General features: G+C 48.1%; 1 protein-coding gene across 2 annotated transcripts in view; it reads right to left on the bottom strand.

The window, feature by feature from the left end:
* The window catches only part of RUFY1 (RUN and FYVE domain containing 1), a 47,033-nt gene that overhangs the window by 11,693 nt on the left and 19,579 nt on the right, over nucleotides 1–15,761 (bottom strand). For both annotated transcript variants that reach the window (XM_084763282.1, XM_084763283.1), the window contains exons 6-12: nucleotides 15,045–15,106; nucleotides 13,680–13,745; nucleotides 10,294–10,363; nucleotides 7,318–7,419; nucleotides 5,780–5,896; nucleotides 4,695–4,862; nucleotides 666–763 (exon numbers count right to left, since the gene is read on the bottom strand). In XM_084763282.1, the coding sequence (XP_084619408.1) occupies nucleotides 666–763; nucleotides 4,695–4,862; nucleotides 5,780–5,896; nucleotides 7,318–7,419; nucleotides 10,294–10,363; nucleotides 13,680–13,745; nucleotides 15,045–15,106 (683 nt within the window). The remainder of the gene's footprint in view (nucleotides 1–665; nucleotides 764–4,694; nucleotides 4,863–5,779; nucleotides 5,897–7,317; nucleotides 7,420–10,293; nucleotides 10,364–13,679; nucleotides 13,746–15,044; nucleotides 15,107–15,761) is intronic.

The raw sequence follows: 15,761 nt of genomic DNA, 5'->3' as shown, positions 1-15,761 counted from the left end.
CAGCCACATCTATGCAGATCTGTTTTGGGATACTATCATTTTTTAAAGATTTATTTTATTTTTGTGTATCTCTCTGTCTGTCTGTGTGTGTGCATGCACATGCACTGTGTTGGAGCCTGTAGAAGCCAGAAGATCTCATGGAGCTGGAGTTAGAGGTCACTGGGAACTACCCAGTGTGGGTGCTGGGAACTACCCAGTGTGGGTGCTGGGAACTACCCAGTGTGGGTGCTGGGAACTACCCAGTGTGGGTGCTGGGAACTACCCAGTGTGAGTGCTGGGAACTACCCAGTGTGGGTGCTGGGAACTACCCAGTGTGGGTGCTAGGAACTGGCCTGCAGTCCTCTGTGAGAACGCTAAATGCTCCTAATTGTTGATCCATTTCTCACTCTGTGCCTCTATTCTGATCCACTGCTGAGCGGATATTTGAATGTGGCAGTGGCAATCCACTCTTTGTCTATTCCCAAAGCCCAAGAGGAAATGCTGTTACAGTGGCCACAAGCCTGACTGACTGAGAACGGCTCCAGCCAGGCTGCTGCGCCCAGGGGGCCAAGGAAGGCCAGTCACCCAGCTTGTCTGTACTTCTCCGTGAGACTCTGTGGTTATTTCTAGGCCCAAGGATGCAGAGAACTGTCTGGAGACAGCCTGTCTACCGGGGAAGTGATTACCTTTCTTCCATTTGTTTCATGCTGGACATCACTTGATTGGTTTTTCCTTCAAAAGATGCGATGGCTTCATCCTTCTGCTGTAAGCAGCTCTCTGCATTCTATGAAAGCAAGGGGAGGGGTGTGTAAGCTGCCCACCTCTCCTCTCCATCTCTAACAGACTCTGCAACCCTCTCAAGAGTATTTCACTAATTGCTGTTCTTGCCTAGAGCCCAGGAAGACAAACCAGGTCAAGGCTCCAGCTCTGCCAATGGGAGAAGAGCAAAGAGGCAGGCACAGGGGTTGGCTCACTGCAGTCAGTGTGGACTCTGCTCCGAGTATGTGCACAGCCTGGGCATGCCTGCCAGTTCATGTGATCCCTTAAAGGGCTATCAAGGGAGGTGTTGTTAGCCTCAGCTTCCTATCAAGACAGAGAGGCTCAGAGAGGAGAGACTGGCTGGGGGCTGAAAAGGCAGTCAGAGGCAGGGCTGTTCCTCAGCCATGTCTGTAAGACTCAGACTGTTCCAGCTCAGTCAAAACAGTTACCCAGGCCTGTAAGCAAGAGGGACACTCTGCAGTCACAAGAGGCACGCTGTAAAATGGCAGGCCACAGAAAGACCGCTGGAGAAGGAAGTCAGAAGTCAGTCCTAAGGGACAGACTGCATTCTCTGATGGAAGCTTACACCAAGGAGAGCACTGATGAAAATACAACAGCATGCTAAGTGTTGGTCAGCTGAAAGAAAGGATCTGGAAATCATGAAATGCTCATCCTAGAAGACCACAGCCCCAGGATGCTGCAGGGAAGCGAAGTAGTGCCACACATGGAAAAAGGTGACCGCTGACTGAGACACGACATCCCCTGACTCTGGGCGGCACCTCACTGCTCAGATGCTAAAACAGAGACATATGCTTCTTTGGTGATGAAATACTTTTGTCAAAATTTGAAGGAAGAGGGCTGGAGAGATGGCTCAGAGGTGAAGGGCACTAACTGCTCTTCTAGAGGTCCTGAGTTCAATTCCCAGCAACCACATGGTGGCTCACAACCATCTATAATGTGATCTGATGCCTTCTTCTGGCATGCAGGTGTATGTGCAGCCAGAGCACTATATACATAATAATAAATAAATAAATCTTAAAAAATACAAAGATTGGAAGGAAGGACATAAGACAGTTTGTTTTTTGCTGTCTGTACCCTCAGGTTCTTTCTCTCTCTCTGATCTTACTATGTGGCCAGTCTATGATTCCCCTTGGGGCATTCTCAGGAATGATGGGATCACATGAGTGCGCCCAGCCTTTTTCCTTATTGGCAGTGCTGCAGATGGAACCCAGGGCCTCCTGCACATCAGACAAGTGCTCTGTTACTCAGCTCTCTTTTGCTAATTTTTGTTTGTTTGTTTATTTCTTGATAAGGTTTCTCTCTCTAATAGGTCTGTCTGTCTGTCCTGGAACTAGCTCTGTAGACAAAGCTGGCCTTGAACTCACAGAGACCTGCCTGCTTCTACCTGCTGAGTGCACCACCATGCCTGGCTCTTGTACTAATTTTTAACTTTAAAAAATTCTAAGAAAGCAGGTGTGATGGCACATGCCTTTAACCCCAGCACTTGGGAAGCAGAGAGGCAGGCAGATCTCTATAAGTTTAAAGCCAGACTGGTGAAATTCCAAGACAGTCAGGACTACATAGAGAGACAGTGTCTCAAAAAAAGAGAAACAAATCCCAACAAAACAATAATAAAAACCACACAGAAAAAAATTCTATGAGCCAAGAGAAAGTGAATGAGTTAAACACCATGCACTTTGGAAGCTGAAATGAGCTACAGAGGAAATGCAGGGAAGGTTGAGTGTGACAAAGGCGAGGGTGACCTGCCATATAAGTAACACTTCTGACACCTGTGTGTATGTGGGTCCCACATTATCAGCCCTGACGCCACCTGGGCAGTCCACTGTTCAGCTTAGTTCAATCTTGCTAGCACCCTGTAGAGGCAGTGTGGATACCACAGGTGAAATGCACTCCACAAGACTGCCCACTTTCCTCACCCCAAGGGAAGTCCCATAGCTACCACTTCCCTGTTTCTCCATTGGTCTCCATCCTGTTGACCAATAGGACAGCCCGGGGTACTGCTCTCCAAGCAAAGGCTGCACAGGGATGAGCTTGGCCCTGTCAAAGCTCATGTGACAAGCTGGAAAGCTGGTGGTCCTTGCCAGCTATGCAAGGCAGTCAGTAAAACTTAGTTGCCCAAAGGTGGATGACAGTTGGTGCCAGTATTGCCACCACTCCAGCAGAGGGGCTAGGGAGAGTAAGCATGCTAGCTGTTCTCAGTGGTCCTTGCTTGCTTGAGCAAAGTTCTAAAAGAAGGGAAGAGTGCAGGCCACAGCCTTCTACTTTGCAGAGAGATGCCTAGCAAGTTTAGAAGGAGAAAAAGGAGCCAACTGCTCTGGATTCTTCAACATGTAAGACTAAACACTAGGATGGGCGTGGTGGCGCATAACTATAATCCCAGCACTTGGGAGGCAGAGGCAGGCGGATCACTGTGAGTTCGAGGCCAGCCTGGTCTACAAAGCGAGTCCAGGACAGCCAAGGCTACAGAGAGAAACCCTGTCTCGAAAAACCAAAAAAACAAAACAAAACAAAAAAAACCAAAAAAAAAAAAAAAAAAGAGGTAGGAGTGCATTCACTGAACCTGGGTCTCTAATAAACACAAGGAAGGGAAATGACCAGAGCCTATGACAGGTGACAGTGCTGCCAAAGAGCCAAGAGCCCACTGTGAGGAATACTGATGACCATGGTTCCTATTATAAATGCTGGGCTTGCAAACTGACACCAGCGAGAGGCTGGCCATCACAGCTGTCTATCTTCGAGAAGGGCGCACTCCCTGAGCTCCTTCAGAACGTGGCCAAGGATGGTAGTGGCCCTCAGGTGACAGAAAAGTTCTTTCAGAAGGCAGAAACAAAGGCCACTGATAGGGCTATGGTCTTAGCAGCTTCTACTCAGACAGTGTCACTGTTTCTTTTCCAAGTTGATACTCTATACTGTGTGTTTTGTTTCTACCATCATAGGGCGGTGATGGCCAGTGTGAGAGGGACAGCTGGCTTCCGGCTCATAGGTCATGTGGGCTGCTGGAGAAATTCTGGTCATCAGCCAGGGGCTGGGGCCTTTGAGGAGGATGCAGGGCCTGATGGAACTCTCTAGCAGCTCTCTTGGGGCTGACTACAGACAGACACTTATGAGCCCACCAACACATATTCTCTCTTTCACTTGGCTGCGGCCCAGAAAAGATGGAGTTCTCAGAACCCTGGAGCTAGGAGGATCAGCCCTTCCTCAGGGAGCTGACCAGAGGCAAGGTATACAACCTCCATCTCACCTTGAGACAGGAAGTGGCTGGCTGGCTCTAGAGAGCTCCTTTTCCTCTTCCTTCTCAGAGGCAGGACTAGTGCCCTGCAAAGCTTATGGCCACTCTGCCTAGGTCTCTGAGTGACTGCCAAGAGCAAGGCTGCTGGTCTGCAAGGCTACCCTATGACACCGATACTTCCATGCTTCAAAGGCATTGTAGTAGATTATTACAGTCCTTTCCCTAACATACATTATTATGTCTCTATATGGGTCAAACCCTGAAAGAAATTAAAAACTTAAAACAAATGGTTTGTCAAGAGGTCCCAGAAGCCACACTGGACATCTTACAGATGCTCTCAGGAATCTGATATGCCTGGCCTCCTCGAGTACTTGAACACACATGTATACACACACTCACAAAGATATACATAGGCACACATAAATAAAAATAAGCCTTTAAAAGTAAATATATGCAGCAGGCATGGCAGGGCACACTTTTGATTGCAGTATTCAGAAGGCAGAGGCAGATGGAACTCAGTGAGTCTGAGGCTAGCCTAGTCTATGTGGTGAGCTGCAGGCCAGCCAGGGCTACACAGTGAGATCCTGTCTCAGGCAAAATAACCAGAACACAGTAATAACACGAGGGCTGAGGTTCAGGCTGTGCACACGCTCTGCAGTAAGGAAGACAGTGCTGGAAGGCAACAGTGGAGGGCAGTGGTACAGACCTGGACTTTGTGAAACATCTGTAAGTTAATGGCTTTGACCTCCTCCAGCTGCTGGCGGAGGGCGACCAGCGTGTCCTGCTTCTCATGCGTGTCCTTTTCCAGTAACTTCATGGCGATTTCCATCTCTGTCTTCATCCCGATCTGTAACTCCAGCTCCTTTTCTAGTTCCTTTAAAGACACGTACAAGGAGAAACACTGAGGCAGAGGCAGAATCACGTTTAGCTGAGGTGGGATCTTGAGCAATGACTAAGTGTCACTGCAGGACAAGCGAGTTGGCAAAGTGGAGAAAGGTCTGTTGGGAGTGCTTACGTTCACTCTCTCTGTCCTTCCTTCTTTCCTTCCTTCCTTCCCTCCCTCCCTCTCTCCCTCACACTTTCCCTTTCTCTTTCCCTGCTCTTCCCTTGTTTCAGTTTTGGAGAGATTCTGAGTAACCTAGGCTGGCCTTTAACTTGTAATCCCCCTGCCTCAGTGCCTGAGTTTTTGTGAGCATGACACCATCACACCTGGCTCTTTGTTTCCCTTTTCTCATGGCTGGCTCTGTATCAAGCCAAAAGAACACTGATTTGGCAACATGACCCTAGAATTCTAGAAGCAAGGTTGCCCCAAACTAGAAAACAGAACCCGCTCTTTCTCTTACTCTCTTACTCACTCTCTCCCGTCTCCCTCAGTGTCTCTTTCTCTCTAGGACACGAGTGCCTTCCTTTCTCTCCCTCACTGATACCTCTCTGTTCTCCCCTCCTCCTTTTCCACAATAAACCTCTTTTAAACCAGAAAAAAAAAAGAAAAGAAAAGAAAAGAAAACAACAACAGCAACAACAAAAAAACAGAACCCATGATCTGCAGAAACGCCTGGCTTGTGTCTATACACCAGGAAGACAGAACTGGTCATATATATAACAGGCTCTAGAAATGACTCATATGACGGGAACAAACACAAATGATGACACGGATCTGCAGTGTAAACATGAGCTGAAAAGGGCATCTCCTCCTCCAAAGAGCACCATCAGGTGTAATGGTGAAAGTGGAGTGCAGACAGGCTTCATCTGGAGGAGACAGTCAGCCCCGAAGCCCCGCAGCTCACTCACCAGGCGGACTTTCTTCTCTTCCTTCAACTGTTTCCACACATCGCTGTACATTTCATCCAGGCCCTGCCGAGTCTGCTTGTAAGTCTCCAGCTCAACTTTGGTGTCCTGTTTTGTTATCTGAATCAAACAAGAACACCAAGAACAAATGAACTAGCTACATACATTTCAAAGCATGTCACAATCCTTTAAAAAAAGAAAAAGAAAAAAAAAAGATAAATTTCTAACTTCTAAACATGATAGAGTTTTTGTTTTTGTTTTTGTTTTTTTTTGTTTGTTTGTTTTTCAAGACGGGGTTTCTCTGCATAGCCTTGGCTGTCTTGGACTAGCTTTGTAGACCAGGCTGGCCTCGAATTCAGAGCGATCTGCCTGCCTCTGCCTCCCGAGTGCTGGGATTAAAGGCGTGCGCCACCACCACCCGGCCATGATAGAGTTTTTATTTTTTCAAGACACAGTTTCTCTGTGTAGCCTTGGCTGTCCTGGACTCACTTTGTAGACCAGGCTGGCCTCGAACTCACAGTGATCCACCTGCCTCTGCCTCCTGTCTCCTGAGCACTGGGATTAAAGGCTACCACGCCCAGTTACATGATAGATCTTAAGATATAATAACCTGAAAGATGAAAGATGCCAATAGATTTGTGCGTGACTGTGCAACAGGGCCTCACTATGCACCTCAGCCAGGACTTGAACTTGCCATCCTCCTGCTACTGCCTCTTGAGTGCTAGAATCACGGGGTGTGCTACCCCTTGTGGATAGCCCAATATATTTTTATAACAATTAGGTTGTGAAACAGGTTAATTTTCTTCACAACAGGACAAGAATTCCTGGTGCCAAAGGCCCTCATTTGATCCATCACACAGTATTTACTGCCATTTTTACCTGGCACCAGGGACTTGTGGTGATTCAATCCTGACCTCTACCCTTAGGCCACCAGGTGAGGCAGAGCTGCAGCCTAGCATCTTACAGACTGCCAGGGGTATGTGCAGCGAGGGGAGACTGGAGTGCTAAGGGAATACAGAAGGAAGACCATGCCAGCCGCGGAATCCGGGACAGAGTGACAGCCCACTTAACACAGAGCACAAGCTAAGGAACAAACTGAAACTCTGGAGTACAAAGGCTGGGCGTCTTAGGAGTCTTCAGCGATCGCAGTAGCCTGTGGTGACAATGGAGGGGACAGCAGTGAGAGGCACTTTCTACTGTCATACAAGACACCTTTTCTGCTCTCTGCAGGCTTGGCATCAGCATGCTCACCGTCCACAGCATGGGACTAGTGAAGGCAGCTCTTATGCACAGAACAGGCTCTCAGCCCCAGACAATCCGGGTGGCTGCCGCTGCCACAGCTCATCTCGGGAGGTCAAAGCGTCCTGAAGGGCGTGTGCAGGCTAGCTGTGACTGTGACGCCATTTCATACCAGACACGCAGTACTCTAGGGGGATCCTGACAATCTCTCTCATGATGCCAAGGGTCAGCTGCAAGCTTGAGACTAATGACGGATGTGCGAGGGTAAGGACCACTGCCCAGTGGTCAGGTCAGCCTCTCACCTCCACGCTCTTTTCACTTCTTTCTCGAATCAGCTCATTCTGTTCCCTCAGCTGCTGCTGTTCTTCTTGCAGGGAACAAATTCGGTCCGTCGCAGCCGAGAGCTGATTAAGAAAGATTTCTTATATCTCTTAACATCAAAATTAATCTTGCTCCCCAAATTAAGAGCTGACATTTACTTAGCTCCTACACAATTTATGAAGCATCTTAACGGTTAATGTTTCACTGCCTCAATTTAAATAGAAAGTGCACAGTCCACACTGCCAAAGACATCTATGTTGTAAAACCTCTGCTGCACCCACTACATCCTTGCTTTCTGTGCCCTCTACAAATTTTCCCCCACATTGCAAAGTCAGTTACTGGATGCAGTTACAGTGATAATTTATGTACACACACATGTTATTAGAGGTCAGACACCTGTCAGTACTCAAGCATTTAGAATAGCTTTTGATGACTTGAGCACATACTTATACCAACGGGGAGGCCGTATGGCATGCTCTCGGCTGTAATTATAAGTCAAGTAGGCCCAAAACTTGTAAAATGGGGAGGATTTATGTTACTGTCAGGCAAAGGATTTCAGGGTGGTTTGTTTTTGTTTCTTGAGTCAAGGTCTCATTCTGTAGCTACTGGCTGGCCTAGAACTCAGAGACATGCCTACCTCTTCCTTCTGAGTACCGAGATTAGCACTGTGTGCTACCACGCCCAGCCTCGTGTTGTTGCTGCATGTGTCTGTGTATAGACCTTTGCCTGTGCATGCATACGTGAATGCCAGAGGTGGCAGAGGGGTCTTTCCATTGTTCTTCCTTAGTTTTCGAGACAGGGTCTCTCACTGAAGCCGGAGCATGCTGTTCTGGCTAGGCCTGCTGGCCTGGCAAGGCCCTGGATCTGCCTGTCTCTGCTTCCCGGCCCTGGGCTCCAGGCTTGTGCTGTTGTGCCCTGCTCTGACTCAGGTGCTGGAGATGCTACGCGGTTCCTCAGGCTTATGGAGCAATCTCTCTGCACCGAGCCATCTCCCCCATTCCCACTTTCAATTTCTTGATGAGCAGAGATATAGTTTACTGTCAAGGGAGATTAAAGATTTTGGAGGAACGAATCAAACTTAAGTCATCAGAAATAGGCCCCAGAGGAACCCTCTCTCCTGAAATGTGTCACTGTGGCTTAAGGGAAGAAAAGTTGGATTCATTCACGAATGTGTCTGGTAAGCAGATATCATGGGAGGCAAAGGAGATGGGCTAACACAGAAGCCACACCTGTCCTTATTCCAGCCTCAGACTCCAGCTTGCAGAGGACAAGTGAGATGTAAGCCATCTGGCCACCTTTCCACAGTGAGGTATCTCGAGACACTCAACTATTTTCTAAAACCCTTCAGAGTTCTCCTCAGACCCAGACTCAAGTTTCTAAATAACTGCTGTGCCTAAGAACCCCCCTAAGGCCTTGAAGGTGTTAGGGGACAGCCACCAGCTCTTTCCCCTCTGAGGGGCCTTTTCTAAAGGATGTCTTTTCCTACAGTCTGCTGAAGAAAACACCCAGCCACTGAGTTTCAAGAGCACAGTCGGACTTCCAGGTGAAGCTTGCTACCCGCCTGGGAGCACTGCTTTGTTCTGAAGTCAGCCAAGCCTCCAGCCCCTCCCCCCGTGCTACTTCATGCATATTGATACCATAGTAAACTGAGTTGCTCTCTACAACAAAATTACAAATTCTATGTGTCACCCAACTTGGAGACACCGGATTGAGGCTTAAAGACCTACCCCTATCTCCATGGAGGCTCAAAGGCCTGCCTGCCAAGCAAGGTTTGTGGCCTGACTACAGTGGTTCCTCTCCTGAAGATACTGTGTGTCTCCTTTAACTCACATAGTCTGAGCCCCCTCCCCTGAAAGCCTCTAAGCAGAGCAGTCAGCCTGCAGGGACCCTTAGTGGGTCCTTCACTTACAGACCCTCCTAGCCTGCTGCACCCTGCATACTGCGGGCTGCCCCTTCTCAAAGCTCTCCCCCTTCCTACTACCTGTGAAAAGCCTCAAGGCTGAGCAACCCCCTCCTGCTAACAGGAGACAAGATGTGTCCGCCAGGGAGACTGCCGGGCAGCGGGCAGCAAGCCTTCTTCCTCGGCCTCAGCCCTCCTTCTTCCTGTCCTTTCATCCTCCCTCTTCCTAGTGAGAAAGCAGAGAAAGAGCATGCTGTGGGGCGCCTGCATCTGTGCTCCCAAGAGGCCAAGCTAGAAGGGATGAGCTGGGGTGCCTCTGGGGTTGTCTGTGGTCTCTGGGCAGCCGGGAGGCATGGGGGTCTACAGCAAAGGTGGGCAGAGAAGAAAACTACCTTTTCAGGTCACCTGATGGTGCATTACCCAGAGGTGAGAAAACCGAGGTCATTGGGAACTGCCTCAAGATCAGCTTCCATGTCTCACTGGGAACCCTACATGGGCAGAACATAAGTGCTCTCTCTCCTGTGCAGTTCCACATGAGGCTAGCTCCCCTTCTTCTCAGCAGGATGCTATGGTCAGATACATCAACTATCCCATCTCTCTCTCTCTCTTCTTCCTGTACTGTCTACTGAACCTAGGCCTCATTTACTAGGTGAGCACTCTACCATTGAGTCCTCTTTACTTTTTGAGACAGGGTCTCCTTATCGTTCAGGCTAGTTTTGTTTGTTTGTTTGTTTGGCTTTCTGAGACAGGGTTTCTCTGTATAACAGTCCTGGTTGTCCTGGACTCACTTTGTAGACTAGGCTGGCCTCAAACTCAGAGATCCACCTGCCTCTGCCTCTGCCTCCTGAGTGCTGGGATTAAAGTTATGTGCCACCATGCCCGGTTATTCAGGCTGATTTTGAACTCCCTCTCTAACCCAGGCAGGCTTTGAACTTGCCATCCTCTCGGCTCAGCCTCCCAGGTAGCTGGGATGACAGGCCTGCTACCACCAGGCCCGACTTATACCACTTCTCTTAACCGTGGGTCACTCTATTTTGTTTAAGCAAAAGTTACAAACCTCCTCTTGAAGCTTTGAGTTTGTCTTTTCCAAGCCATCGATCTTGGTTTGAAGATCCCCAACTGTGCAGCTGAGACAGAAACACACAAAGCCAGCGTAAGCTTAAACAGTGGACTGTTCTCCAACTGGCCAATGAGAGGGACAGTCCTGACTTCCTGTATGAGAGGAAAGGCGCAGGGCTGCTCAGCACACCGAGGTAGGAACTCTCGATGTGTGTGGATACTGAAATACTGTCAGCCTGGTGTGGTGGCGCACGCCTTTGATCCTACCATTTGGGAGGCAGAGGCAGGCAGATCTCTGTGAGTTGCAGACCAGCCTGGTCTACATAGCGAGTTCCAGGACAGCCAGGACTATGTAGAGAGATCCTGACACAAAACTCAAAAATAACAAAAAGCTATTGTCAATAAATCTTATCCTCCAAATAGTTTACTGATGTAGCTACTCAGTCATCTATTAAGAAAATGTTTTCCCTCTACTATAATAGATGATGAGAATAAAAAAATGCATGGACATTCATATTAAGACTTTTTTTTTTCTTTTTCAGACAGGGTTTCTCTGTGTAGCCTTGGCTGTCCTGGACTCGCTTTGTATACTAGGCTGGCCTCGAACTCACAGTGATCCACCTGCCTCTGCCTTCCAAGTGCTGGGATTAAAGGCGTGCGCCACCATGCCCGGCCATATTAAGACTTTTAAAATAAAAAGACTGAGTTATATGTATTTAACTGTTTGGCAGGCGTCACCTGCCACAGCGCAGCTATAGAGCTCAGTGACAACTCATGGGAGTTACTGCTCTCCTTCCACATGTGGGCCCCAGAGGTCAGCCTTGGTTGGTCGGTCATTCATTCACTCATTCATTCATTCATTCATTCAGGGTCTCTCTATGTAGCCCTGGGTGACCTGGAGCTCACTATATAGACCAGGTTGGTGTTGAACTCACAGAGACCTGCCCGCCTCTGCCTTCCAAATGTTGAGACTAAAGGCGTATGTGCCACCATACCCAGCCAAGATCATCAGGCTTAGCAGCAAGAACCTTTACCTGCTGAGCAATCTTACCAAATTTTATTTGTGTGCACTTGTGTGTGCACATGTGTAGGCCGGAAGTTGACCCTGGATATCTAAGCTGTTTTTCACTTCTTCTTCTTTTTTGGGGGGTTTTTCGAGACAGGATTTCTCTGTGTAGCCTTGGCTGTCTGAGACTCACTTTGTAGACCAGGCTGGCCTCGAACTCAGAGTGATTTGCCTGCCTCTGCCTCCCGAGTGCTGGGATTAAAGGTGTGCACCACCACACCTGGCTGTTTTTCCGCTTCTTCAAAAAAGATTTATTTTTATGTATGTGGGTGTTTTGTCTGTATGTATTTTTCTATGTACCTAGTAGCTAAGGAGGCCAGTAGAGGGTGTCACACTCCTGGTACTGGAGTTACAGATGGCTGTGAGCTGTGGGTGCTGAGAACTGAAACCTGGGTCTTTGCAAGAGCAGCCAGCGCTCTTAACCACTGAGCCATCTCTCCAGCCTTCTGAACACGGTCTCTCACTACATGTGTAGCTCACTGATGGGCTAGCGCGCTCTAGGGATCTGCCTGTTTCCACGTCCCCGAGGCTGAGGTTACGTATACACAGGGCAAAGCTCAGTTTGTTTTCTTTTCCCCTGAGACAGGGTTTCTCTGTGTAGCCTTGGCTATCCAAGACCAGGCTGGCCTTGAACTCACTGCAATCTGCCTGCCTCTGCCTCCCTGAGTGCTGGGACTAAAGGCGTGTGCCGAGCCGGGCGTGGTGGCGCACGCCTTTAATCCCAGCACTCGGGAGGCAGAGGCAGGCGGATCGCTGTGAGTTCGAGGCCAGCCTGGTCTACAAAGTGAGTCCAGGATGGCCAAGGCTCCACAGAGAAACCCTGTCTCGAAAAACCAAAAAACAAAACAAAACAAAAATAAAGGCGTGTGCCACCACACCTGGCTTTAAACTACCTTTTTTCTTTTTCAAACTACTTTTATACTGTGAAAAAATATAAGCAATGTAAGAATCTGCAAACAGGAAATAGCAACAAGCCCTTTGACAAGAACAGGAACTTAAGTTTCTGGACTATATGTCAAGCCATCTTTGCTGTAAGCATTTTAAATGCAACAAAGATAGACCTTTCTGTTAACGTACTTTGCACATGATCAAACAAAAGCATTTGTGTTAAGGAATTCAAGTACATGTATGTATGTATGCCATCCTTCACTAAACTTTTTTTTCCCCATAAACTTAAGATTTTTGGGGCTGGAGAGATGGCTCAGAGGGTAAAAACACCTGGCTGTTTTCCCAAAGGTCCTGAGTTCAGTTCCCAGCAACCACATGGTGGGTCACAACCATTTATAATGAGATCAGGTTTCCTCTTCTGGTATAAAGGTGTTACATGGGGGTAGAAGAATATATACAAAATAAATAAATACATTAAAAAAATTTTTTTTTTTAAAATTTTAGGCCAGGCATTGTGGTGCACACCTTTGACCCTAGCACTGGAGAGGCAGAGGGTAGTGGATCTCTGTGAATTCCAGGTTCCAGACCAGCCAAGGACTACATATTCAGACCCTGTTTAACACACACACACACACACACACACGCCCATGGTGGTCAGAGCTGCAGGCAGTTGAAAGCTGCCTGAGGTGGGTGCTGGGAACAGAACCTGAAGAGCAATTTGCCTTTTGTTTGTTTGTTTGTTTGGTTTTTTGTTTTTGTTTTTTTTTCAAGACAGGGTTTCTCTGTGTAGCCTTGGCTGTCCTAGACTCACTTTGTAGACCAGGCTGGCCTCGAACTCACAGCGATCCGCCTGCCTCTGCCTCCCAAGTGCTGGGATTAAAGGTGTGTGCCACCACATCTGGCCACAATTTGCCTTCTTAACTGCTGAGCTATCATCTAGCCAGTGGGTCTGACCCCTTTGGCAAACCTTTATCCCCCCAAATATCTAAATTAAGATTCATAATAGCAAAATTACAGTTATGAACTAGCAGTGAGATACTTTTATGGTTGGAGGGTTCACTACAACATGAGGAACTATATTAAAGGGCCGCAGCATTAGGAAGGTTGAGAACCACTGCTAGCCCCTTCCTTCATTTTTTGTATTATTTTATTTGTTCCCTTTCCCAAGTCTGTGGGGTAGAGGCAGAGCTCCAGGCGCTGTGTACTTATTTATCTCTCTACGCTGTAAACCACACCCAACAAAGCTGAAGTCCTCCCCAAACTGCTCATCAGGAAGGCGTCTTCTTTGAGGCTGGACACATGAATGTGGCTTGAATGGTTATAACTTGTCTCTCCATTTGGACACAACATAGTTATGACAGTTAAAACAGTGAACACCTGCAAAGCTCATGGTGACAGAGTGACTGGCACTGAGGAGGGGCGGGCCTTACCTTAAGTGCCGATTAAGTTCTTCCACGTAATTTTTCTGATCAAGGACATCAGTAATTCTTTCATGTCTTGTGGAAAGAGTACACAAAGAGAAAAACATCTTAAATTCATGTCAACCCATTTATAACTGTCCCTCATCCTTCTGAAGACCCTGCAGGAACTAAGAGGCCATCAGAGCCACACATCTGGTGGAGACTGAGAGCAGGGCTTGCCTGAGACAGCAGTGAGGCCTGAGGGTAGGCCACCCTGCCTGCCTGGGCCTCTGTGGGGAAGGCAGACTGCCTGCCTGCCACACACAACAGCTCTGGTCTTACTATACTGAAGGAAAGGGGATACGCTTTCAAGGAAATGAGGACTGTTCAGAGCACAGCACAGCAGTCTACAGGCCAGAGAAGGTGCAGTAAAAAAAAGTCCTTCATGTTTGACAGTCAAGCTGTCCCTCTGATAGACTGATTTCTTAAAAAAAAATTCCGGCTGGGTGTGGTGGCGCACGCCTTTAATCCCAGTACTTGGGAGGCAGACACACAGGTGGATCACCGTGAGTTGACGGCAGCCTGGTCTACAAAGTGAGTCTAGGATAGTCAAGGCTACACAGAGAAAGCCTGTCTCGAAAAACCAAAAAAAAAAAAAAAAAAAAAAAAAAAAAAAAAAAAAGGGCTGGAGAGATGGCTCAGTGGTTAAGAGCACTGTCTGCTCTTCCAGAGGTCCTGATCTCAATTCCCAGCAACCACATGGTGGCTCACAACCATCTATTCCCTCTAATGCCCTCTTCAGGCATGCAGGCATAACGCAGTGAGAGCACTCACATACATAAAATAAATACATAAATCTTTAAAAAAAAAAAAAAAAGGAAGTCTGAGACGGTTCAGTGGGCAGAACACTTGCTATGCAAGCCTGATGACCTAAGTACAATTTCCAGAACCCTCATAAAGGTGGTTGGAGGAAACTAAGGCCTCAAAGTTGTCCTTGGACCTCCACAAGTGTGCAGTGGCATATGCATCCACGCATATGTAACACACCACTGTCTGTCTGTCTGTCTGTCTGTCTGTCTGTCTCTCCTCCATCCCTTCCTCTTTCCCTTGTGCCCTCCCCACCACCCCCCACTCCTTTCTCAAGCAGGGGTTTGGAAGGAAGTGACCATAGCAGCTTCCTGTGGTGAGGGGAGTGGGCTGCGATGGGCCAAGGAGACGGTATAAAAGGGGAATTTCCACACACATGCTCTGTTCTGAGCTCAACTCCTGAAACAATGAGGATGCCACCAGATGCACCTCTGAAATTAAATTAAGGCAACACAGCTAAAGTTGCAAAGCTAAGCCAGGTTGGCACCTCGCCAGCTGGTGAAGCGCTGGGGGCAGCACGATACTCACTCTCTGCCGCTGTCGAGATCCTGCACATCCTTCAGATAGAGGGAAAAATCAATCACTCCGACCTGATGGAAATAAAAGGCACAGGCTTAGATCAAACACGGCAGTCCTCACTCCCACAAATCGTGTGGGCTGCGAAATTCTGGCTGTGTACTCCAGTACTGGGTGTGCATCCAAAGGAGTATAAAGAGCAGCAGAGGTTGGGGGTACTAAGTAACTTTAAAAGACAGGCGAGCCGGGCGGTGGTGGCGCACGCCTTTAATCCCAGCACTCGGGAGGCAGAGGCAGGTGGATCGCTGTGAGTTCGAAGCCAGCCTGGTCTACAAAGTGAGTCCAGGACAGTCAAGGCTACACAGAGAGACCCTGTCTCAAACAACAACAAAAAACCCAAACAAACAAAATGACAGGAGGAGTGATGGGGAGGGAGGGAAGGAGGGAGGGAGGGAGGGAGAAAGAGAGGGAGAGGGAGAGAGAGAGAGAGAGAGAGAGAGAGAGAGAGAGAGAGAGAGAACCACTAGATTTCTAAACTAAAGTGGCAGTCTTATTTTTCTGACACTTCTAAGTCCTTCTTCCCACACCTGTGTTGGAGTTTATTGTTTGTTTTGTTTTTTCTTGTACTTGACACAAGCTAGAATTATCTGAGAAGACGGAACAATTGAGAAAATGCTTCTGTAGGCAAGCCTAAGGGGCATTTTCTTGACTGACAATTGATGACTGATA

The sequence above is a fragment of the Acomys minous genome (assembly GCF_964271855.1).
Source record: "Acomys minous genome assembly, chromosome: 16".
Classification (NCBI taxonomy): Eukaryota; Metazoa; Chordata; class Mammalia; order Rodentia; family Muridae; genus Acomys; species Acomys minous.
This window is presented reverse-complemented; position numbering and strand designations above follow the sequence as displayed.